The 24,439-nt window shown below is 44.3% G+C and overlaps 1 protein-coding gene across 2 annotated transcripts in view; it reads left to right on the top strand.

The window, feature by feature from the left end:
• Positions 1 to 573: 573 nt before the first annotated feature.
• Positions 574 to 24,439, top strand: part of efnb1 (ephrin-B1) — a 75,854-nt gene continuing 51,988 nt past the window's right edge. Inside the window, exons 1-2 of one of the 2 annotated variants that reach the window (XM_037779944.1) lie at positions 574 to 597; positions 6,852 to 7,845. In XM_037779944.1, coding sequence (XP_037635872.1) covers positions 7,727 to 7,845 — 119 coding nt within the window. In that variant the 5' untranslated portion in view covers positions 574 to 597; positions 6,852 to 7,726. Of the gene's footprint in view, positions 598 to 6,851; positions 7,846 to 24,439 lie in introns of those variants that run through there. The other variant, XM_037779945.1, reaches the window with a different exon arrangement.

Consider the following 24,439-nt stretch of genomic DNA (forward strand, 5'->3'; position numbering starts at 1 on the left):
GAGCCATGTGACCGAGTGGACGCTACTGCTCATGTTCCATGGGCCCAATGGATGTGGAAGATCGCCGAAAAGTCCGGGTACTTTTCTAGTCGGAAGTCGAGCCATTTTGGCATCATGCGCCACTTCCAACTTTCATAGGAATGAACGGGGCCCAGCCTCCAACACTGTATCCAGTTCTCTTAATACATCCATGGTCTGATGTATTGAAGGAAGATGAATCATCTGTCCAGTGTCCCCGAGTGATGATGTCACCTAGGCCATGTCAGTGACACCCAGGCAGGCAGCAATGACATGTTGATCCCAAGGGGCTTTGGAGCCCGACCTGACTCTTGACTGATCCAAGTGGGGCTCAGACAGGACAGATACCTTAGGGAGGCATGCAAACACACACATGATCACACACATGCCAAAGCGCACAATACACACACAAATCTTATCTTCAAGCCTTGCCCTGGCCCTCACCCCCGGGCCTTCCTGTTTTCCTCAGGGGCCCAGAAAGATTCCAACTCGGTGGAGTCGTGTGAGGCTATTAAGCTCTGCTGGGAGAGCCACTTTGAGGAGTATCTGCTGTGAAGAGAGAGAGAGAGAGAGAGAGGGGTGATAAGTGGAGGATCATTAGATGCCCTGAGCAGCCGGAGCCAAATAGAATTAGATGACTCGCGCCGCAAGATCATAACGCGGGCCAAAATCAGTAAGGACGTTGGGATCAAATTAGACGCCAAAACCCTCTGTACCATTTAGCAACAATAATTTCTCCAACGCGTCAGCTCTGTGGGCTACTTGTTTCAGTTCCAATCCCGCCAAAGAGCGCCAGCGCTCAGTTCAGAGGGGGAGAGCAATGAGTCAGATCCCCTGCTCCAATTATATCTGCATCCTGCAGTCTGCTCTTTAAAGCAAACACACACATCTTCACACAAGAAAGACACACTTTGAAATCCACACTTGCACGCATAGCTGCCAAGAAATGCATGTAGCAGTCAGAAAATAACAGACTGGAAAACAGAATCGCACATGCCGTGCGAACGCACACACACACACATACACACACCACTTGAACAGGAGCTTGTTGACCATCACACAGCCAAGGGACTGTGAAGAAGAGGAGGGGAGGGGGGCCGAGCTCACAGAGGTCGCTTTGAAGTTTCTATTCAGGTCTTTGTCCCATTCAGGCTGCTGGCAGTAGACATCTCTACTAGAGGCCCGGGCCCCTCCCACCATCACACCGTCCTCTCACACACACTCAAAAAGAAAAGGAGGCACGTCCGCAGGTCCTGTCCATCACGCGGGCCTTAATTAGAGCGGATTCGAATGCACCCTTTTGTACCCTCCTCACTCTCTCCTCTTTCTTTAACCCTCACTCATTTCACTCTCTTTCACCGGCTCCCACCCTCTCATTCCTCCCTCTCTCCCCTAACCCTTTTTCACTTTTGTTGCCCTCATTTTCTTGGCAGGGAGTGAGGCACCTCTCCAGACGTTTTCTTCTCTATGCCCTGAGCCCCCTTCTATACCCCTCCTCTTCTCTCTTATTGCTCCCCCCCCCCCCCCCACCCAAGTCTGGAAGCTGAGTGTGACCTAATGTTTGACAGACAAGTAGCCTTGGAGAAAAGACTCATCTATCAGAGGCTTGTAATTCTATTAGAACGGACAGAACATCCCCCCTCCAGGCCAGCATTTGGCATATTCTCTCCGTCAATTTAGCTCTTCTCTAAACCCTCCGGGCCAGCGGCCTACAAGCTGCAGTTTACCCTAACAAATAATCACAGCGAGTTAATAACGTGTGTGTGTGCTTGCATGTCCTAACTTTCTACCTATTTCTTTTTTAACGGGGAATTGTCGAGCGCCGAGTTCTTTTGATATGAAGCATCAAAGAACGATCTCTCTTTTCAAATTATAATCTCATCTGAGAGGCTGAGAAAAGGTATAATGCAGGATACTGTGGTGAGTTAAGATAGGAGGATCACAACCAGCTACTAATCAGGATTGTTATCAAGATCCCCAGATGTTTATGTGCAGACAAAGATGGCTACACGAAACATCTATCGGCGTGGCTTGTTATCAGGCCTAATTACTGATATGAGAAGAGAAGAGAAGAGAAGGGAAGGGAAGGGAAGAGAAGAGAAGAGAAGAGAAGAGAAGAGAAGAGAAGAGAAGAGGTTTTGCTTACATCTCCTGCTGGGATGTTAAATTGAGGAGGACATGTTTAGCACAGATTGTTATTCGTCTGTAATCAGTGCTTTTCCTGTCAGTCATGATGGCTGAGATGAGTAAAGGAGAGGAGGTGGAGTGAAGCAAGGAAAGGAGGAAGACGTCTGGACAGCAATCAAGCGTTACCACAAACAGGAAATGGAAGTCTGCGGATGCCCCAGCTGTTGTGTTTGGCCTCGCTGCTGCTGTTACAGTTGAAATCAAAGCAGCAGGAATAACTCATAGGACAACTTTTCAAGTGTCAGGTCTCCGAAAATAGCCCGTTTACATTAACAGAGTTTTCCCACTGTTTCAACAGGGCCCAGTGTTTGAAGTGAATCCATGTTGTTTGTGCGACCGTGCCCTTGTGTTTCCTTTAGAGAACGTTTTACTGTGTGTGAGACGGACGGGAAACAGGCTGCTAAGTGCTTGTGTGTGTGTCTTTGTGAGGGTGTGTTGTCTCAGTGGTTAATGGCTGTTCGATATTGATTACAGCTGGAAACATCCCAGTCACATGTTCCTCGTCCTCTCCAGATAACGAGGGTTAACCACTTGACCCCGTGCATGCCAAAGGGACTCCGCTCATACCTGGATCCATAGCCCTCTGTTGGCTGAGGCCACATGTCCCACAGCTCCACACAGCCGGGCCGCAGCCCTCTGGTCTCCGGCCCGGCCCGTAGATCACGGCCGTGTCATGGAGCCACACCAGAGGGAAATGCGCCAGACTTCATTAAGGGCAGATTAAAAGCAAGAGGAGGCCACTTTAACTGTGATTTATTTTCACTGTGAGGTTGCTGGGTCGACTGCAGGACCGCAGTGGCTTCATCCCGGAATGATGATGTCATGGTTTCAGTGTTTGCAAAGTGTAAATAGCAGATTGGGAAGGAACCATGTCCTCGGCAGCAGGGTTCATCTTGGAGGTTCAGAGAGTGGAAAACAAAAGCTACAGAGAACTATTCTCCATTTTAGAGCTGAAACAAATCGGTAGACGGCGAAGAAAATATTAATCTGCAACCATTTTTTGCTAATGATTATCTTTTTAGTCATTTATTGTCTCTAAATGATATTGTCTTCTCTCTCTTTTATATAATTATAAACTGAATATTTGTACCCATGCTAGCAGTATGTTGGTCTGTTGGTCCACCATTTTGGTCCAGACAGATATGTCTCCACTATTTGATGGATTACCATGACATTTTGTACAGGCATGCATGGTCCCCAGAGGATGAATCCCCCAGACTTTGGTGATTCTCTTATTACATTTCCTGGATTGCTACTGGCAGATCAGATTTTTCACTTATTTTGTGAAATATCTCAACATTTACTACAGTAGATAATTTGGCACAGTAATTTGTACAGATATTCATGGTTCCCAGAGGATGAATCCTTGCGACTGTGCCGTGACTTTTGTTCTAGTGCCACCATGAAGTTGACATTTGTTTTCAAATGTGAAGTGAAATGTCTCGACAACTATTGGATGGATCGCTATGAATACTATTTGATGGATTAACATGACATTTGGTACAGGCATGCATGGTCCCCAGAGGATGAATCCCCCTGACTTTGGTGATCCCCTGATCTTTCCCCTAGCACCCCCATTAGGTTGATATTTTTTGCTTTTTTATTAAATATCTTAACAATTATTGAATGGATAGCCATGACATTTGGTATAGATATTCATGGTTCCCAGAGGATGAATCCTCCAGACTTTGGTGATTCCCTTACATTTCCTGGTGTGCCACTGGCAGGTCAAAGTTTTTACTTATTCAGTGAAATATCTCAACATCTACTACAGTGCATGGATTGACACAACATTTTGTACAGATATTCATGGTTCCCAGAGGATGAATCCAGTTATAACTATGGTGACTTTTGCTCTAGTGCCACCAAGTTGACACATGTGTTCAAATGTCAAGCGAAATGACTCGACAACTATTGGATGGATCGCCATGAAATTTGATACACACATTCATGTCCCCCTCGGTATGACCTGTAATAACTTTGGTGAGTATCAATAATGAAAATACTCTTTAGTCGCTGCCTGACTCCATTTTGAAGGGCCTGAAGAGAGTCTGTGTATGAGCTGCTGTGGTATCAAAGTACATCCAGGCTATTTATAGAAGCACTAATCACAGCCACCTATACACATTAACATGATGACCTCATTCCTCGGAAATGCCACTATTTCATAGATGGCTGTCTAAGGGGCGGGGGGAGAAAAAAAATCACATTGCCTTCCGAGTGTGGGATTGATCTTGAAAGCTACACTCAATACTCTCCTTTGTCCTTACATGTACTGCACTGTGTGTCACGTTGCGTAAAGCTTTTATGTTTATGTAGAATAATGTGGACAGTCCAATATCTGTTACATATCTTCCATAATCCTCTTGTACTGTGTATGATGATGAGTTGTTCTTCTGCCACATGTACTGTTGTTAAATATTAGTTTTGATAGCTTCTCAAGGAAAATGTCTGTATTGTATTTGGCTAATAATGTGTTTTTGATTCTGCTGCCTCCGGGCTGTGGTTTGATCCCACTCTTACAACAACAGCATGGTATGTCCAGTCTACCGTCATCATCATCATCATCGTCCTGTAGCCATATTCCTATTGGCCAGTCAGCTTTGACCCGCAGCTGTGGCACTCGTCAAAAGTTGCACACGGGAGGCGTCTCATTGGCTCGCAGCAGATCAGGTATCTATCTGTGACCGCCTGATTGGTCACCGAGGTATATCAGGTATCCCAGACGTCCCCGGCCATCAGACGGGACATGCCAGGCTCTGTGGCAACTGTGGCCTGTGTGTTGCGGTTACTATGACAACACTCTGACTGACGGTCTTCAGCCAGGCTCCCGGAGGATGCAGTCGTGGCAAAACTCCAGCAGCATAAAGAATAAACTTTGTGACCTCTGCAAACTTTTTTTTCCCCTTCTCATGCACCTTTTAAATAGGAGTAAATTGAGCCAGAAATCTGTTGCAGCTATGACACTCTGCGGCCCCTGTTATCACTGCTTCACACACACATACACACATGAAACACACACACACATACACTGTATAAATGCTCCCAGATAATTAGAGTGTATAACCATTTGGGTTTGATATCACGTTCATTGTTTCACAAAGATTTATGGGCTGTCAAGGCACAGCGGGATGTAATAAAAAATAATTTCAGGAACCATAAGACATGTCTTAATGTCTCTTATCTCTCCTTTCCAATTATATTGAATTCCCCTCCTGTATTTCCATGAATGGATTTCATCACCACCATTAGGGGGCGGCATTGATTGAATAAATGGAGCAAAATTAAGAGAAACTCTCCCTCACTCTCTCTCTCTCTCTCACACACACACACATAGGCACACAAAGGGGGCACAGACATGGACATGATCAATTATGTGTCAAGCATTTCTTCCTCAATGAATGAATGGCCCAATGACTATAGGCTACCGACCGTCTATTGTCTATTGACACTGGAGACTAAGTTCTCATGCAGTTCATTATCCCCAAAAGGGGACAACTAGAAAGGGATCCAAAGAGACCATTAATCATCATTCCTTTCACAGAGGAGAAAAGGGAGGACCGAAATAACAGATACTGTAATCCTATACAGTAAAATTCTAAAAGATTCTTATATAAATTAAAAGAGGTTTTACACTGAAATTATAGCCTAGAGAGAAAATATTACAAATTCACTCATCCTACCTACCACAGACATAATTATAATTCCCTATTGCCTATAATGTGATGGCATACAGTACAGGATCTACAGGGACAAGCAGGGTTTAAAGGGGCCAAAGTTTTTTTTCTCCAGTGGGGCACTTTTACGCATGCTCCAGCAGAACTATCACGCTCATTTTCCTCAACCAAAACCTATACAGTAAAAATCGAAAGATTTCTTATATAAATTTAGAGAGGTTTTACACTGAAATTATAGCCAAGAGAGAAAATATTACAAATTCACTTATCCTACCTATACCACAGACATAATTATAATTCCCTATGCCCTATATATTATAAGAATGTTATATGGCATACAGTCCAGGATCTACAGGGACAAGCAGGTTTAAAGTGGTGGCGGGGTGGAGATTTGGAGTCAACCCAATAACACACAGTAAATTCTAATGATTCTTATATAAATTTGGAGAGGTCTATGGTTATAGAGAGAAAATATTACAAATTCACTTATCCTACCTACCACAGACATAATTAGAATTCCCTATGGCCTATGTTATATGGCATACAGTCCAGGATCTACAGGGACAAGCAGGTTTTAAAGGGACCAAAGTTTTTTTCTCCAGTAGGTTACTTTTACGCATGCTCCAGCAGAACTATCACGCTCATTTTCCTCCTACCAAAGCTTTCAGTATGACGAATAACTCCAAAGTCCATTTCAATTTGGGTCGATGGCTCGGGCCGAGGTGGTGGTGGGGGGGGTGGAGAGGAGATGCGGGGTCAACCCAATAACACACTCCCTCTCCTATAGCCTAGCATGCCTCCTCACCCCTCCTTTCCTCCCTCCTCCCCTCCCACCCTCTCCTCCCCATCCACGTCCCCATAAACGCTGTGATTGGCCGATGCGCGCTCTGTGGGCTGGTCCCCCTCGCGCTCCTCTCCGGCTCCGGTTACAGTTGAGCTCGAGCTGCTGCACTTACCGGAGGAACGGAGAGAGAGTTTCACACGGTTACTTAAAAACCCAACATACACACCGGCATGGAAACGTTGTGGAGCGGATTCAGAGGCACGGCGCGAGCTGGAGAGCGAGTCTGACATCACCGCGGCACTTTTTTCGTGTGTGTGTGTGTGTTTCGAGTCCGAGCGGCAACAAAACACCGAGAGGTTTCTGAACGCACCGCGGGCACGCAGCATGTCCCAGTCGGACTAAAGAGAGAGACAGAGAGGCTCTATACTATACCTGCTGCTGCTGCTGCTGCTGCTGCTGGAGCGCAACACGCGACACGAGACACGCGGAACGGCGCTGAGGAGTATTTTTACAATAGAAATTCCTTTTGCGCAGAAGAAGAAGAAGAGGAGGAGGAGTGAAAGATAACACTGGAATGAAGTGTGGACCTCGGGATTCCCAGCGTGCTCCGGAGTTGTGACTGATGGATGAATGTGGCCATCTGTAGGCTATAAACAGCGACAGGTACAGCAGCAGGCACCATCGGAGGAGCTTTGACAAAAAGACACCGGCAGACGCATCGTCTCCAAAAAAAACAACCCATTGGTTAGATCACACATACCAGATCGCAGAAGGGCTGTTTTTTTGTGTGTGTGTGTTAAAGCCACAGGTCAACCAGGACATCCTCTCAAGAACCAGTTCAGTCAAGGACACCAGGAGATCTGGAGGTTTTTTTAAAAAGGTCGGACAGAAGGACATGTATCTGATATCGACCTCACATGCTCCCGACTGATCTCTGCTCACCTTCCCACAGATAAAGGCTGCCCAGACAAGCCAGCCAGTGCGCACTGTGCCAGCCTCGTCCGTCCACTGCTGCTGCTGCTCTGTCTCGAGTTTATCCGCTCACTTTCGTCTCATCAGAATGGCGGGACCTTCTTGTTGGAAGTATTACCTCTGGATCTTTATTTTCATGTGCAGGTCGATGTTACCTTCAGCAGGCAAATCGCTGGAGACTATAATCTGGAGCTCGCAGAATTCCAAGTAAGTCTCGTATTTCATTTTGTGCAAAGCATGCCAAACTCGCTGTGTGTGTGTGTGTGTGTGTGTGTGTGTGTGTGTGTGTGTGTGTGTGTGTGTGTGTGTGTGTATGTAATGGAGGACTGACTGACTGACATTACTGGAAAAAGTTGCCATTGTGCGTAAAAAAAAGCTGGGTTAGGTTATGTTGTGTTAAAAAAAAAAGGAACATTTAGTTTTAATTGACATTCCTGCAGCTGCTGTGTTGATTTATTTCTCAGTGGGGGGGTTTCCACAACAATAAGAGACACAGTAGGTGCAGGCTTCTACAATATACAGTAGGCCTCACTTATAACACAATAATAGATGGTTTATTATAGTAAATTATGGCACTATTACATGTCCCTTTTTTTTATTACCAGACGCAGGTCAAAGTCTGCTTGGACACTTCAGTTAGAGTTGTGAGTCCACTTCTTCCCTACAATTTCTTGTAATTGGTGTAATTAAATGAGTGGAGAATGGATGATTAAAGTCTAGATAAGCAATGGTGTGTCAAAGTGTAGTCCAGTTACTTGCCTTTTTGTAAGGGTCCCAACTCTTCCAAGTTTGAACTCAGTTTGCCCACACATATGCGTGATAAGATGTTTTTACATATCACAGGAAGAAATGCTTGAAACAAATTTAATTTCCCTTAATGGTCCTGGCTGGGATCCAGCCTGTAATTTTCCCCCACACCAAATCAAGGGCGAGTTTCTCAAAAGCAATGCCAGACATTTCTTTCTAAAGATTCATTTTATTCCCATCAAAACAAGCAAGAGTGAGCCCAGACTGCTGATAATAAAATACGCTCTGGTAACAATTATCACCCACTTAGACTTGACTCCCACATTTGCATGATGTTGGAAAGCATACATAAGGGGAAAATAAACTAAAAAGTGGGCGAAGAAAAAAAACAACCTTTCTTTCTCTCTCTCTCTTTCCTGTATTTCTGTATGGTGTGTGTGTGTGTGGAAGAGCCGAGGAGCTGACTGACCTTCATTTGAGCTCACTGCACCGAGGGGAAATGGAGAGTAGCTCGACCAGCTTATAACTAGAACTTACTCATTCAAGTGGATCCGTGATTTATCCCCCAAATGTCAGGTGCCATAGGAGCTCGTTGTGCAGTCAGTGGGTATGAATATTGCTGCCATGTTCACTGGAGTGTGTGTGGATGCGTGTGTGTGTGTGGCCTGGCCCTAATGGTGAGACTACGGCCCATCAGCTTTTATTTGACTCTATGGCTGCAGAGGTATAGTGGAAGCAGACAAGAGATATCACACACACATATTAGAAGTGCACAAAAACCCACACTTCCTGTCAGTCATGGGCAGACAGATGAAAAAAGATGGAAGGGGGTGGGTGAGACATTTATTGATTGATGATGTCACCTGCTGGGAATGTCTTAGGAGGTTGCCACGCTGGTTTTTCAGGGATTGGAAGATCCTTTCTCCAGCTGTTCATCCACTCCGCTCCTTGTAAAATCCCCACCACGCCGGCCGAATATTTCATAAAGTTCGCAGTGGAACAATAATGCACTCGGCAAAGTGTTCTCCCTCAACCTAATTATCCTGCTGCTCTCTGCGCTTAGAAAACAAAAGACAATTATCGTGCTGTGTGCAGGCTTTCGCAATAACAAAAGACAAACCTGTTTTTCCTCTGAAATGTATCTGTCAGCGGCGTTGTCTGATAGGCAATAAAAAAAGAGGAATACTTGTGCAGCAATCAGCATCTGTCTTCGCTGTTTGTTGTTTTAAACTCCATCTCTCTGTCTCGGCCTATATTGCTCCATGGTGATAACACACACACACACACACAGAGAGAAAGAGAGAGAAGCCTATAGAAATGTACAGTACACTATCTGGTGACTTATCTAGATTTACGATGTCTTACTTCCTGTTCTCACTTTGGGGAGCACTGCTGCCTCAGCTAATAAATTAATCTGGCCCTCTGCTTGCACACTGTACCACATACACACACAGAAATATAACAATACCAGCGCCTCCCTACAGGCCATGAGTTATGAGGCAAAGTATAGGAAACCAGCAGGTTTTGGGCCACTGTGGTGTGTGTGTATTTTCAGGCTTTATGTGCGGGTCCCTCAGTTATGGATTTCCATGCGAGGATGCTATCACTCCAGCTCCTGCATTCTCAATAACTGGGGTTTGCTTAATTGATTTCCTCCCAGCATGCTTGAACAGGCAACATACATCATCGCAGTAGCGCCGTCTGGAAAGAAGAAGAAGAAGTAGAAGAAGAAACATCCCAGAATTTAGCTGCAGGATGTGTTAGACCTTTTTTGATATTTAATTTGAAGCCGGTTGAGTGAAATGGCGAGGGGGTAAAAGGGTGGAGGAGCAGCTGAGCAGAAGGGTGGATTTGTCAGCGTCCTCGGCCGGTAAAGAAGCGTCTAAGATTTTGATCAGAGCAAATCGGATTAGTTCTCATTTAGCTGAGTGGGATTACGCCCGAAAATGTCACTTTGTTATGACTGATCACGTCCCATCGGTTTGGCTGAAGCTAGCGACGCACAGGCGCACACACACACACATCACAGTGTGCTAAGGAATTCTGCAGCGATGCCAATTTAATGATAATCTGACGAGTGGTTCCTGCACGTCCTCTAACCCTCCTTAGCTAATATTTACCTCAGGACCTTTAGCAGAGTGTTAGCTAAGGAGACAAACAAAAATGACGGGAGAGAAGCGGGGAAAACACACTCGCAACACCTCCGAAAACACACAGCGAGGAAACAGCCACGGGCCGGCGAGGCGTCTGCTGCACTGATTTTGAACTCCTCGCATTTCGTCGAGGCTCGGAAACAGTTTTTTGGGGCCCCCGTGTCAGGTTTGAGGCTCACAAAAGAGCAAAACATGGAGAGAGAGGCGTTCGTGTTGATAAAAGTCAGCTAAAGCCTCTGTTGCTGTGGGTCTTTACTTACTCATCTTATTTTGCTGTCCGTTGACCTCAGCCGCCTGGCTCACAGTTTAACACTTGGCTGGTTTGGTTGATAATGTGCGTGCATGGTCTAAAGGTTCAGGGAGTTTGATGATGATTAAACTGGATTTGATTGCCACTGACACGTTACATTTTTTCCAAAAGAGAAAAACAACAACTTGTGAAGTGATGAGGGGACTTTTTTAAAGCAACATAATTGTATTCGCCCGCTATTAGTAGAATAGGTGCACAGAAGTCCTGATTAAAGTTCAAGTTTTGTTTTCATAATTAGCTTTTTCTGATAAGATAATTGGATGAGGGGGAAAAAAATAGTTTTTCCTATGGAGGTAATTAGGAAAAACAAACGTCCGCCTTATCTTTGTTTTTAGAACCAGATGCTATCAAAGCAATATTTTTTTTTAAAGGTTCGTTCTCGAACACGGGGGAAACCTTTGACTCCTGCAAAGTGGTGTGCAGAAACGCTCCACTGAGCTGACATTTAAATATAACAAAGCAGGAGCTACTTTAAAAAAACAAACTGCAACTGCAGAGCTCGAAACTGCAGCAACCTGTCGAGCAAGAGTCGGATGAAACTTTGCAAACAGGATTTCTTGCGGAGAGTCTGGCGAACTCTCCCCTCCGCCGCTCGCTGCAGTGTGGGTCACTGCTGAGAGGGTCAGAGGCCTGTTTTTGTTTCTTCCTGCCCCCTTTACCCCTCGCGATACACCTTCTCTCTCCTTGCTTCCACCCCCCCCTCTCTCCCCCTTTAGACTCTGATCGTGTTTCCCTCTGATAAAGATCTCATTACACACAGAGAGGACTCAGAGCCTGAGCCCCACTCACAGAGAAAGAGAGAGGGGCTGACCAATGAGAAATACTTCTGGAAAGCAACTGGCCCGTGGTGCTGTAAAGGCACCCTGTGTCTCACTCTGAGGACAGCTGCGTTTGCTTTTATGTGCGTGCACTTCTGTGTCGACATGTCTGTTGTTTCAGCGGTGCGGAACGACAGATTCTTCTTCATTTGGTTATCTTCGTCAGGGAACCTGGGCTCAGAAAAAGGGGTTGCAGTGCTTTTTTTTAAAGATTATTTCAAAGAAAAAAAGCAGTTTTTCCATCATGGTTTCACTCCAGATGGACTCACTTTATCCGCTGTGGTGGTTTGGCTGCCACATCACTGAAAGCTGATCATTCTGCTTTTTGTGTGTTATTGATGCGTTCATTTCTTTATATTCGAGCAGTCGTGCACATGAAACCGGTTTCGTTTCCCCCGGCTTTGGGAGCATTTGCAACTCATTTTTCGCATTTTTTTTCTTCGTGTGCATGCATGAGATCCCAACTGGTCCTCATGACCAAGAGTTACAGTTGGTTTTCTTTTGTTACATATCATAGGAACTGAGTCACAACTGGCACAACAGCTGAATGCAACGAGTCACTTGGAAGGAGAGTGGAAAAGATGAGTCAATTAATCAGTTAGCTGATCAAAAACTAGGGATGCACCGATCCAACTTTTTCAGTCCCGAAACCGTCACCAATACCTGGGCTTTGGGTATCGGCCGATACTGAGTACCGATCCGATACCAGTGTTTAATTACTAAACTGTATGCCTCACTGTGTGGAAGTGACTGGGATCATTCTTTTGTGTGTAACAACAACACCAGGCTTGACTTAAACTTTGCTTTCCTAACTTTGTAAAACAAGATGCAACAAATAAATATAAATTCACTGAATTGTTATTTATTTAAATAATAAATCCAGCAACTTGGTAAAAAATCTTCAAATTTAACAGGAATTACAACTCAAGTGTAAACCTTTTTAATGCAGCAACGAATTGGTCAAAACTTAAACAGGAATTAAAATTCCAGTATATAATGTATATAGTATATAAACATAGAATTGAACTGAATAGATCGGCACCATTGTCACGATACCCGATCCGTATTTAAGTCAGTATCGGCCCGATATCCGATCCAGTATCGGTATCGGTGCATCCCTAGACAATATCAATCTATTGTTGTACTTTGTAATTTCTAGAAACTCAGTTGTGAAACAGTTCATTGTTAAAATAACCAGACAGGTATGTCTGAGGGTTTTTCAGGTTAATCCAGGGAATTAAAAACCTGACAGATCAAGAAATTTCATCACATTGATGCAACAATCCTGTTAATACATTAAGAGGTAGATACCACAATACAGAGACAGAAAAATCTCTGTCTGATGGTTTAATTTGCCCACATAATGTGATAATTGCCCATGTTTTTGTGTAATATACTTTTGAATTAATAACTTTATTTTTTAAGATCTTCGGCTCCAAGAAATTGGTTTGGGCAATTTTCATAATTGTGTAGACTAAATGATGACTCAATTAACCAATAAAGTAAAAGAGGATTAAATCGATAATAAAAATAATTGTTAGTTGCCGCCCTAGAACAGAAAATTATCTAAAATATATCTTAATTTTGAGAAGCAGACTTTGGAACAACTAGAGACTCACATGGGCGTAACAGGCTTAGGTTGAGGTTGGCTGCTGTGAGTCACAGAAAACTATTACACACTTGTTGAAACTTTGTGCTGCCCAGCATAATTGTTTTGGTAATAAAACCCCATGACTTATAGTGGGCCAAAACAAACACAAAGTATTGGATATGGGGTTTTTATGTGGTGCTGTAGTTTCAAATCCAATTATTTTTTTTAAATAATTTTATGTGTTCATACTACAATTAAAGGACACTTAAGTCTGGTATGAAAGGGACAAGTATAAGCTTATGGAAGTGAATGAGTGCTTGAGAGTGCATGTCGGTGTGCCATTGTTCTTTGTCCAGCCACAGAGGAGCATTAAGGAAGTGTTAGAAGCGTGCCAGTGTGCCCCCTGTGAAAGTGTTGAGGGCCGAGCGGTGGACGAGTGTGGAGTGGCTGAACAGTGGCTGCCTTACAGGCAGTTAGCGACCCGGCTTCATTAGACGAAGGCCTGGCTGGCAGCAACCAGGAAGTTCCCATCAGCTCCGGCTCTGCCAAGCAGAGGCACAGGCGCTGGAAAGCTTCCCTTAAGATTTTCTTCTCGTCGCCTCGCCCGCGCTTCGGCTGAATCGAGCGAAAAAATGTAGGGATGCAGAGTTACAGGAAGTGGGGGAGAAAAAAAAAAAAGTTGGGCAAAAGCAAGGAAAAGTCTGCCTTTTGTTTGCCATCTTAGTTCTTTTACATAAGAGCAGTTGAAAATAAGGGGATTAAACAGGAGAGGAAAGGAAGCTAATGTAGAGCGTTGAAACGCAGCCCTGGGCTCAACCGCACATCCTTTCAGTCCAGCGTAGAGCTCCCAGATTACTTCCATGTGTCAGTGCGAGGGGGAAAGAGAGGGAGAAAAGAAGAAAGGGAGACAGGGAGAGAGAGTTGAGCGATTGAAAAGCGAGCGGACTTGGATTGGTGGAGATCAGCGGCGGTGTTGGACAGTGGAACGGATCTGTGTGACAGCCATCTCTAAAACCATTACCCCTGCGGCTCCGACTCGGGAACTCGTAACCTCCTCCTCTGGACTGACCTCATAGATTTAACTCTTTCTCAGAGAACCCCTCTGTGCTGTGGAGGCAGACCTCGTCAGACGCCAGGCCCAAACAGCGGGCAGGCAACCTTAACAGCCAGCTGCACTACAACACGTCATGAGTTGTCACCGGCATACAGGCAGCGAGGGATCCGTTTCCCCAGTTTGTGGCACTCCAAAGACTTTTTGTGGGGAGGTTGGAATTTAGTGTGCCAGGGCTTTGGGGAAGGGGATGAGGGATCCCAACAAACAATGTGGTGACATAGGACTAGGAGAGCATGTTTAATAATAAGTGAAAATGTCAAAGTTTTGATGAATAATGTAGGTTATTAAATTATGATGCAAGTGTAGGCAACTTTTTCTACTTTTCTTTAGTGCAGAAGAACAAAATGAGAAAAAATACTCAAAATCTACTTACTTTTTAGGTAGTACTTAAAGTACCTTCACTTTCAATCACATCTACAAAATTACAAAAAATACATTAGACAAAAATAATCTTAACTCAAGGTCCACTTATTATCTTTAGTAGTAATTTTACAAGCTTATTCTGGAGCTTTCAACCTACAAAAGTATATTAGACAAAAACTCTTATCTCAAGGTCCACTTACTTGATTTAGTAGTAATTTTATTAGCTTTTTTTCTGGAGCTTTCAACATTACAAAAATATATTAGACAAAAACTCTTAATTCAAGGTCCACTTACTATCTTTAGTATTAATTTTAAACTTTTTCTGGAGCTTTCAACCAACAAAAAAGTATATAAGATACAAAAAAAAACTCTTAACTCAAGGTCCACTTACTATTTTTTGTAGTATTTTTACTATTTTATTTCTGGAGCTTTCAACCTACAAAAAGTATATTAGACAAAAACTCTTAACACAAGGTCAACTTACTAGTTTTAGTAGTAATTTTACTAGCTTTTTCTGGAGCTTTTAAGCTACAAAAAGTATATTAGACAAAAAAACATAACGCAAGGCCCATTTACTATCTTAAGTAGTAATTTTACTGGCTTTTTCTGGAGCTTTTAACATAGACATAAAAAAACTTAACTTAAGGTCCACTTACTATCTTTAGTAGTAATTTAAAAAAAATAATTCTGGAGCTTTAAACCTACAAAAAGTATATCAGACAAAAATATCTTAACTCAAGGTCCACTTACTAGTTTTAGTAGTAGTAGATTTCAACTGCATCTACAAAATTACAGAAAATATAGTTGAATAAAAAACAAAACAAAACAAAAACAAATCCTTGCTTAAGGTTCATTCTATTAGCTTTAATAGTTCCAACTACAGCTCCTTTTTTTTGGTCTTCTCATGAAGCATACTCCATCTGCTGAGGAAGACCATGACATGCGGTTGAAAGCTCTGAAAAAAAACAAGCAAGTGAACCTTTTTTTGTCAAACCTGGTTCAAACTTTCCAAGGTAACCTTCAACTTTCCCGTTCTACAAAAAAAAAATGTTCTGTTCCAAATGGAATTTGATGTAACTCAATACCAATATAACATAATATATAATATAATTTAATATAATATAATATAATATAAATTTGTCATGGGAACTGGTGAACCACTTACCCCCGTGGCTCCTTGAGTGGAACTAAAGTGAGCTTTACTTTTGTAACAGATGATATTTTACAAGTAGAGACTGGATGAGGCATGACCATACCCAACCAGCTCTGAACATATCATTAATGATCATCATGGAGCGCTTTGTTCACTGTTATGAGTACACTAATGGAGTGACAGTGTAATTGAATGGAGTGGTAGGATAATAGAATGATAGAATGATAAAGTAATGGAATAGTGTGGTAGCGGCTCTCTTTTTCCCAAGGGATACCCTCCTGTAAGTGTGTCAGTGTGGCAGATGGGCGGTCTGTAACATCCCCCCTCCCCCACGTTAATTATAAAGCATCATAATCCATCTATGGCATACAGGGGCAGGACATGGAGACTATTAGAGCCAGCATGGAAATGGCACAGTGTATAATCCTCAGGACTTTACCACTATTAGGCTCCCCAGGCATCAAGCAAAAACCACTCATTTCTCCAGTAATCTTGTTTGAGAGGTCCCTTTCTTACACTGTGTGTGTGTGTGTGTGTGTGTGTGTGTATGTCTGTGAATGTGTGTCCCAAATTTTCAGATGTTACTGGAAGTTTGATTTATCTCAGATTTTTTTCCCCCTGCTTCATCTTTTTCCCACCATGCCCCGAGGCAAGACAGACAGCCCAAAAAGCATTTTGTGTGTGAGTGAGTGTGCTTGCATGCCTCCGTTAACCCATTCTGCCAAGTCTTGGCTCAGCCTTTTCTAAGCAAACTCCCAGCGTGATCCCGGTCCCCCTTGTGCTGGTGAGAGGAGCTTGGAAGAAAAGGCCTGTGGGACTCCCGCTGCTCCCAGGCCCGGCCCCGGCCCCCTCCGCCCACGAGGGCCGGTCCTGGGATTTGCTGCGCGCCGGGGCTCTGTGTGGCAGCTGTGACTGACGCTTCAATCGCCTCTCCCTGGGACACCCCAGCGCAACCCTGCATTCCCTTTCACACCTCGGAAACGGGGGGAAAAAGACAATTACACACATATTCAGCGGCCTCCCTCTCCCAGTCTTTCCACAATCCTGCATCTCTGATGTACGGCCATTTAAAAAAACATTTCTAAAGTTTCTGTGTTTTGCAAATCAGCCCTTCTAAACAACTTGCAAATTAGTTTTACTTGTCTGGGCGGCCTGTCTGCAATTTTATTATGCATTTAAAGTCGCTCTTGTTTATTTAATTTTTTTCCAGAGTAGTCCTCTCTCTCTAAGTAAACAGTATAACTCAGCTATTTCCTTTTGCATTTCCCTCGATATTTAGAAAATGTAAGTAATGGAAAAAGATTTGAGCCTTAAAGTGGAGTTAATGCTATCATGTATGGATTGTCAGTAAATTGAGTTTGTCTCTGGGCTATTGGAGCAGGGACTCGTAAGCCAGCGGGATTTAAGTCTCTTAATTGAATTATTGTGATTGCCGACTTGATTGATGGAGTCAGATGCGGAGCGTTTTCCATGACTTTTTGTCCGACTAATTCTTCTTCCAATAGAGCCATACCAGACAGATACAATAGGAACCTGCAATCAATCACAACATTTTGTTTGGAGAGAAATGTGCCCTGCTGCCATCAGTTCCACAAGCCATCCAGACAACGCAAAAACCAACAATGACATCAGATAGTAGAGCACTCTAAAGTCTAATCTTCCCATAATGCCATGCTAAACCCCACAGAGACCCACGGCAGGGAGAAAGGCTTTTTTATGCCCTGGCGCTGCTCCTCCTCCCATGGCCTCTGGCTCTCCGTGGGTGTGTGTGTGTGTGTGTGTGTGTGTCCGTGCATGTTGGAGAAGAGAAAAAGAATTCGAGAGTGAATGGAGATGTCACTGTCAGACTCTGGCCTCCACATGAATCCGCTCCAGAATGGCCATATTGGCAGCTTGTGTGTGTGTGTGTTGAGTGAGAGAGTCTGTCGGGGGTCTGCCGTTTCCCCTCCACGCCGAGTTCTTACGGCCATGATTGGAGCGCAGCAGGACACAGGTCTATATTTCATCCCATTCATATGAGGGAGGCCGTTTCATCTCCCACACACATGTTTCCCATCAGATGTGTGTTTATTCTCCCCCATGATGTGCTCGGCCGTGGAAGCCTCTCATCTCTCCGATATTGGAAATAGGAGCGAAGGTCTGCTAAAGCAAACACAATATCCCCGAACCTCTCCCCGCTCGCTCTATGAACTATGCAGAGAATAAGACCGAGGGGCGTTGCGTTGACTCCATTTAATGAGTAACCGTGGTAGTTTTCCCCTCTTAAGGCTCTGTAATATAATATTTCACACTGTGATTTTAACTTGCTAATCTTAATGTGTGGCGCTCTCTCCGCGCTCTGCCTGTCTCATCTTCCAGTTTCGCCCCACCGCTGAAAACTTTGGCTACTTTTAGCTATTCTCCTCCGTCTGTCTCTCAAGCCCCCCCGCCGTGAAACATGACAGCCCGAAACCTCCGCCACATCGCTCCTCTCCTGTCTCGGAGATGAAAGCTTTTCTTCGCAGACAAACCTCCGCGAGTCCTTTTTCTGCTGCGCCGGGGCCCGGGCCTGTGTTGCTGCTTTTAGTAGCTCTGTTTGCTGCATTTTTTTCTGATTTATTTATACACTTCTGATTGTGGCACCTCGTGCATGTCAAGAATTTTGAAAGTCGGGAACCCTTGCATGTGCATTATGCGGGGCCGAGTCAAACCCTTACTTCAAATATACATGAATGCATGAATATATTTATTGCCCGAGAAGCCCCTTGTGCATCCGGGAGAGTCTCATTTCCTGTAGTGGCCCTAGCTCTGGAATGGAGTGGCGTGATCCTTGGAGGCGCCCCACATGCGGCCACCGAACAGAGCCGCCTGGTGCACCTCTCACACAATGGAGTGGTGGAGGGAAGGGAAATGATTTGGCTCCCATCGGAGGGGCTGGAGCAGTCGCTTCAAAGCCGTGTGGCTGGCTGAGGCTTTAATCGGCCTTCTCTGTGCATTAGATGTGCGTCCTGTGATGAGCCTTTGAAGGGTGCGGGGCAGTTCTGGCTGGGAGATTGCGATTGCACCGCACGGGTGTTGTTGGGGTTCGGCCTCTCAAAGAGCCTTGCAAGTTGGACGCTTTGACGGGGTTGCGATGCTCCGGCTCAGTGTTGCTTAAAGCTGCAGTGGGTAGAATTGGAGCAAATGTGATTAAAATAAGTTATTTTTATGAAACGGTCACTGTATCCTGACAGTAGTCCATGAGACAGGTAATCTGAAAAATATCATGTGCCTCTGTGTCCTCCGGTGCTCCTAATGGCATCTGCAAGATTTCACAGACCGGAGGAAAACAACCAATAAGAGCCGAGCCGGAGCCTTGCCGTCTCTGAGCAGCTGTCAATCACTCTCGTAGTCCGATGAAATGGTCAAACTAGGCAGCGCTGATCAAATATAAATCAATATTCCGTTACTGTAATGCCTTTTTCTTAAGTAAAATGTTTTCAGAAACATCTTGTAGTGTACTGTTTAGCTGTAAAATGAGAAAGTTTGTGACCCAGCCGCCATGTTGAGATCAGTTGAGGAAATACCAAGCACCGCCCACCAGCCGGAGCAAACTTTCTCATTTTACAGCTAAACAGTACACTACAAGATGTTTATGAAAACATTTGAGGTGAGAAATAGACATTACAGTAACAGAATATTGATTCATATTTGATCAACGCTGCCTAGTTTGACCGTTTGATCGGAGTTTGCGAGTGATTGACAGCTGCCTCCGTTGAATAAACAGCCAATAGGAAAATTAAATGACCTGTGATTTTTTAAATCCTGAAAACAGAGCCATGAGGAGGTGCAGAAGTCTAGTTTTCTCTCAGAAAACTTAAATTACAATATATTGAAAGGTTATTATGGAATTTTTGCCCAATGGTGCCAAAAACATTCTGCCTACTACTGCTTTAAGTAGGTTGGACTAAAAACGTGTTGACCCGAAAGCCGCAATGTGACGAGTGGAACAGCCGCTGTGTCACGTTTGTATGTACACACACGCATATACTGTATATATCACAGCGGAAGGTAGTAAGTGTGTGTGTGTGCAGCTGTGGTAAGGTTTGAGTGTGCTTTACAGATGGCGGTAATAATGATCAGATAGCCCTTGTAATGGAGACGGCCCAGTTTGTAATGGCTTCCTAAAACAACACATGGAGCGTCTTTACGAGGCCACAATCCGCCCGGTTATCACAGAGCAAACTGTGTGAATGAGAATAGCATCATGTCAAACAAGCTATTTATTTGCACGCACATCACACACTCATTTCATTTTAATGCCGGCCGCCTGCATCTCGCCCGCGCTCGGCTTGTTAAAGGCGAGTGTTATCAGAGGAGACACAGACTCCCGCTACACCAGTTAGGCCGTCCTCCCCCTTTTGCATTCACTGTTAATGAGCCTAATGATGTGTGTCTCCGCGATTGCATCAGTCAATATGCTGTTCAATATGGGTTTTAGAAACCCACTGACAACTTAAGCATGTCCGCCTGGATAAGATCTCCCATCCGAGGAAGGAAAGAAAGAGCTAACTAATTTGTCTTGGATCGGTCGGGACACGTGTAGCTGTCTTTTACAATCACGAGCCCAGATTGTAAGCAGAGAATAGACTTGTCACTCAAATTCTCTGATAAGAAGCCGCTTTTAAGACTCAGAAGGCAGCTGTGTATTAAAAATGTCCTAGTTAGAACTGGCGCCCTTTTATATAGAGATCTATTGTTTGTTTGGTGTCAATAGTTTTCAGCTTTTTTCGTCTTTCTTCCCTTTTGGTTTCGGCACGGATTTAGTTTCAGTTCAGTTTTTATGTTTCAGAAGGGGTTTCATTTCAGGTTTAAGTCAGGAGGTGTTTACTGTGGTGTTAGAGACCAGGGACATTTAGATTTACGCTTTGTCGGAGAGTTGCTTGAGGACTTTAATAGTCTCTGTATAGTGATTACAGATGTGCCTTTTTCACTTTTTTCACTGCTTTTCTTTTTAAGTCACATTAGTGCAGCTTTCAACACATGTTTACTACTGCTGTCAATCGATTCAAATGTCTAATCACGATTAATTAATTGCACATTTTTTATCTGTTCACAATGTACCTTAAAGAGAAATTTATTATGTATTTAATACTCTTATCAACATGGGAGTGGTCAAATATGCTTGCTTTATGCCTATATTTGTCTATATTTATTATTGGAAATCAATTAACAACACAAAATATTGACAAATATTGTCCAGAAACCCTCACAGGTACTACATTTAGCATAAAAATAATATGCTCAAATCATAACACGCCAAACTCAAGCCCAACAGGCAACAACAGCTGTCAGTGTGCTGACTTGACTATGACTTGCCCCAAACTGCATGTGATTATCATAAAGTGGGCATGTCTGTAAAGTGGAGACTCGTGGGTACCCATAGAACCCATTTTCATTCACATATCTTGAGGTCAGAGGTCAAGGGACCCCTTTTAAAAATGTTCGTGCCAGTTTTTCCTCGCCAAAATTTAGCGTAAGTTTGGAGCGTTATTTAACCTCCTTCGCGACAAGCTAGTATGACATGGTTGGCACCCATGGATTCCTTAGGTTTTCTAGTTTCTGATTTAAAACGGAGCTGCTACAACGTCCGGAATCGCAAGTTAAGTTAATGTGTTAAAAATATTAGTGGCGTTAAAACAAGTTGCGTTAACGCATTATTATCGCTTTAACTTTGACAGCACTAAAGTATACTTAAGATACTTTCTGTGCTGATGTTGATTTCTTCCCTCAGTGAAAAAAAAGTGCAGGCAGAGACCCCTGTGACATGGATAAAAGCTGTTTCTTTTATAAACCACACAGCGTTTGATTGATCTGTCCCGTGGTCTTGATCCCTGGGCTTGGCTGATTAAACCTATCCATCAGCTCTTCTTATCAGCGCCCTAACAGATCGACTGCAGGACACCGAACTAAAACCCCCCGCATTGTTGTTACACAGAAAAAGTCAAAGGCTAAGGACAGGGAGGGGAGAGGTTTGCTAGGACTCTTCTCTTCAAGGCCTTTTGTGAACAAAGAAAAAAAATCCCCACTATGTTGTTTTAAAGATATAGCTCCTGTAGAAAAACGATAAGTATCTTTCATGCCATTGCGCTCACACGCACTTATTTTTGTCGTATTGCAATAACCTCCAAAAGAGGTCGAACAGTGGCATTGCAGATTGTGACAAGAGTGTTTCCCCTCTAGTGGGAAATCAGAAAGTAATGTTTCCTGTCCGCCGAGTGTCGGCTCCCCGCTAGTGATGTGACCCTGCCCCCCGGTCACAACTCACACAGACATCAGCCAGATAATAACATCTCTTTCACTGACAGCCTGTCATTCACATGCCTCTACAAGCCCCGACACACACACACTTGGACACAATGCACGCAGGCACGTGCGCTCTTTCGCTTGAAAACGAAGGCAGACGAGCACGGACGCCCGTTATGAATCATCTGAGTGATTTGCAAGTCAAATTCGCGAGAAGTGCCTGTTATTTACTGAAATAAATTTGAGTTCCTCATCTTCCGGGGTGACTGGTAAAGCAAATGCATCAAGGCCACTAAAACGTGGGATGATTGCGTGTCACTTTGCTCTCATTTATCTGCGAGCGTCTATTACCATCATGTTGTCGAGTCAATGAAAACAGCCCCGGAAAACAGCCAGCAGATGGGCTTTTATTATTCACAGATGTATGATTTTAGGACAGTTTGTTGAAGATAAAGACTTAAGACTCATCTTAAACATCTTAAATTACATTGATTCATCAGCTTTAACATACGGAAAGCAAACTATTTCACCATAGTCCAACACAAACAGACTTTTATGGGGGATAGTGATCACATCAAAGCGTGCATGCTTGTTAGTCAGTGTGTCGAAATCAGATAGTGGGAATCTGCAACTTGCTGCCTTATCGAGGAACAATCAACCGGAGTTTACATAGTCAAAATTTCCTGTTGAAAGAAGATGGTTTATTGAAATCCTGTTGCAGCATGCCCTGCAGAAGCAGGTGTGGACCTGCTAGCTCGCTGGTGATTTGGGGGGGGTAAGGGGGTGTGAACGCTCCCCGAACGCTAGACGGGAGGAGTTGCCTGCGTGGCGCGTTCATTAACCTGGTATCTGGCTAATCTCCCGGCTAATTCATTTAGTCCTCCTGCGTATTAATATCCTCACCATGCCGCCGCCGCCGCTCATGGTACGCAGTAGGAGCGTAGCCATGGCGATGATTGTGTCATTATTTTGCAGTCAGATGAGTGATATCCCAGAGGGCTGTAGCTGGGCTGTCCACGCCGGTTGAGAGGGGCTGATTAGAATTGCAAATGGCGGCCAAGTGTTGTGTTTATTGTGTGTCTCAATATTGGAGACAATCAGGCGAATCAAAGCCCTCAGCTGGAGAGATGGGACTGAGGCACGGTGGGCCTCTCTGGTTGGCACCATGTCCTCAGTGCTTGCACAGTGCTTCCTCCCCCACCCTCCCTCCTCTGCCTCCTCTTCTTCTTCTCCCTGTTGCCCTCTCTCCCGGTCGACTGTGTCGTGTGTGTAGGTCCTGAAGTACGTGGACACAGCTGGAGAAAGAGACAGAAAGAGCCACTAAATCTAGCGCACTCAATCATCTGTAGTGTGGCGGCCCTCGCGCAGCTGAGAAATATTAAACACGCTTTATGATAATGAAAGCGCGGGTGACAAACATAAATATCAGAGGCAAAGTGCTGAAGGATTAAAATGTCTTGTACGTTTGCTCATAACACAAATTTGTCATTGATTTCATGGCTTCCTGAATCGTTAGAGACAGAATTATCAGCTTTTCATCAGTGGAATTTCTTCTCCCCCCCGCCTGTCTGGGATGAGGTATATCGCGTCACATATTAAGGGCTCGGGAACATTCAGATGTCTGCGTGTCGAGCCCTGCAAATGGAACCTATTGGCAGCGCGCCCCCTGTTATCGCTGGGTGACTGATCACGGTGCAAAATGCCCTAAACACCAACATTTTCGTCGCAAATCACTCGCGAATTGTTCTTCCTCGACGATCGGCCATTACCTCTGTTATTGACTCGCTGTTTGTACAAGATTCGGCGAAATCCATTTGAAAGCCATCCAGCGCTGTGTGTTGTGTGTGTGTGTGAGACAGGAAGCTAGTGTTTTAGCTCACCGTGTAATTCACTCTGTCAGTCGCACACAGAGAGGCCTATCCTCTCTTGTTTCGCTACTGTTGGCTTTTAAGGAATGTACATTGCAAGAATGTGCATGTGTGTGCGCTCATGCATGTATATGTCCCTGTCGGAACACAGGATAATTCCTCAGGTCATATAGCAGCGCATGACCAGTCACAACAGGCATGTGTGAGGCCCAGGTACGGACACGCACAGGTATTGCTACAGGGAGAAACTGTGAAAGTTTTATTGCGCCACACACACGTCCTCTCAAGCTCTCTCCGCTGTAGGCTAAATGAAAAAGTTAAAAGGAATGTGTTCGCACTCGATGGAAATCTCTTAGATTTACTGTGAGTTTTTTACTGTGACTTGTGAGCGAAGGTAAAGGCCAGGAGCCCTCATATGTC

Source organism: Sebastes umbrosus, chromosome 9 (genome assembly GCF_015220745.1).
Source record: "Sebastes umbrosus isolate fSebUmb1 chromosome 9, fSebUmb1.pri, whole genome shotgun sequence".
Classification (NCBI taxonomy): domain Eukaryota; kingdom Metazoa; phylum Chordata; class Actinopteri; order Perciformes; family Sebastidae; genus Sebastes; species Sebastes umbrosus.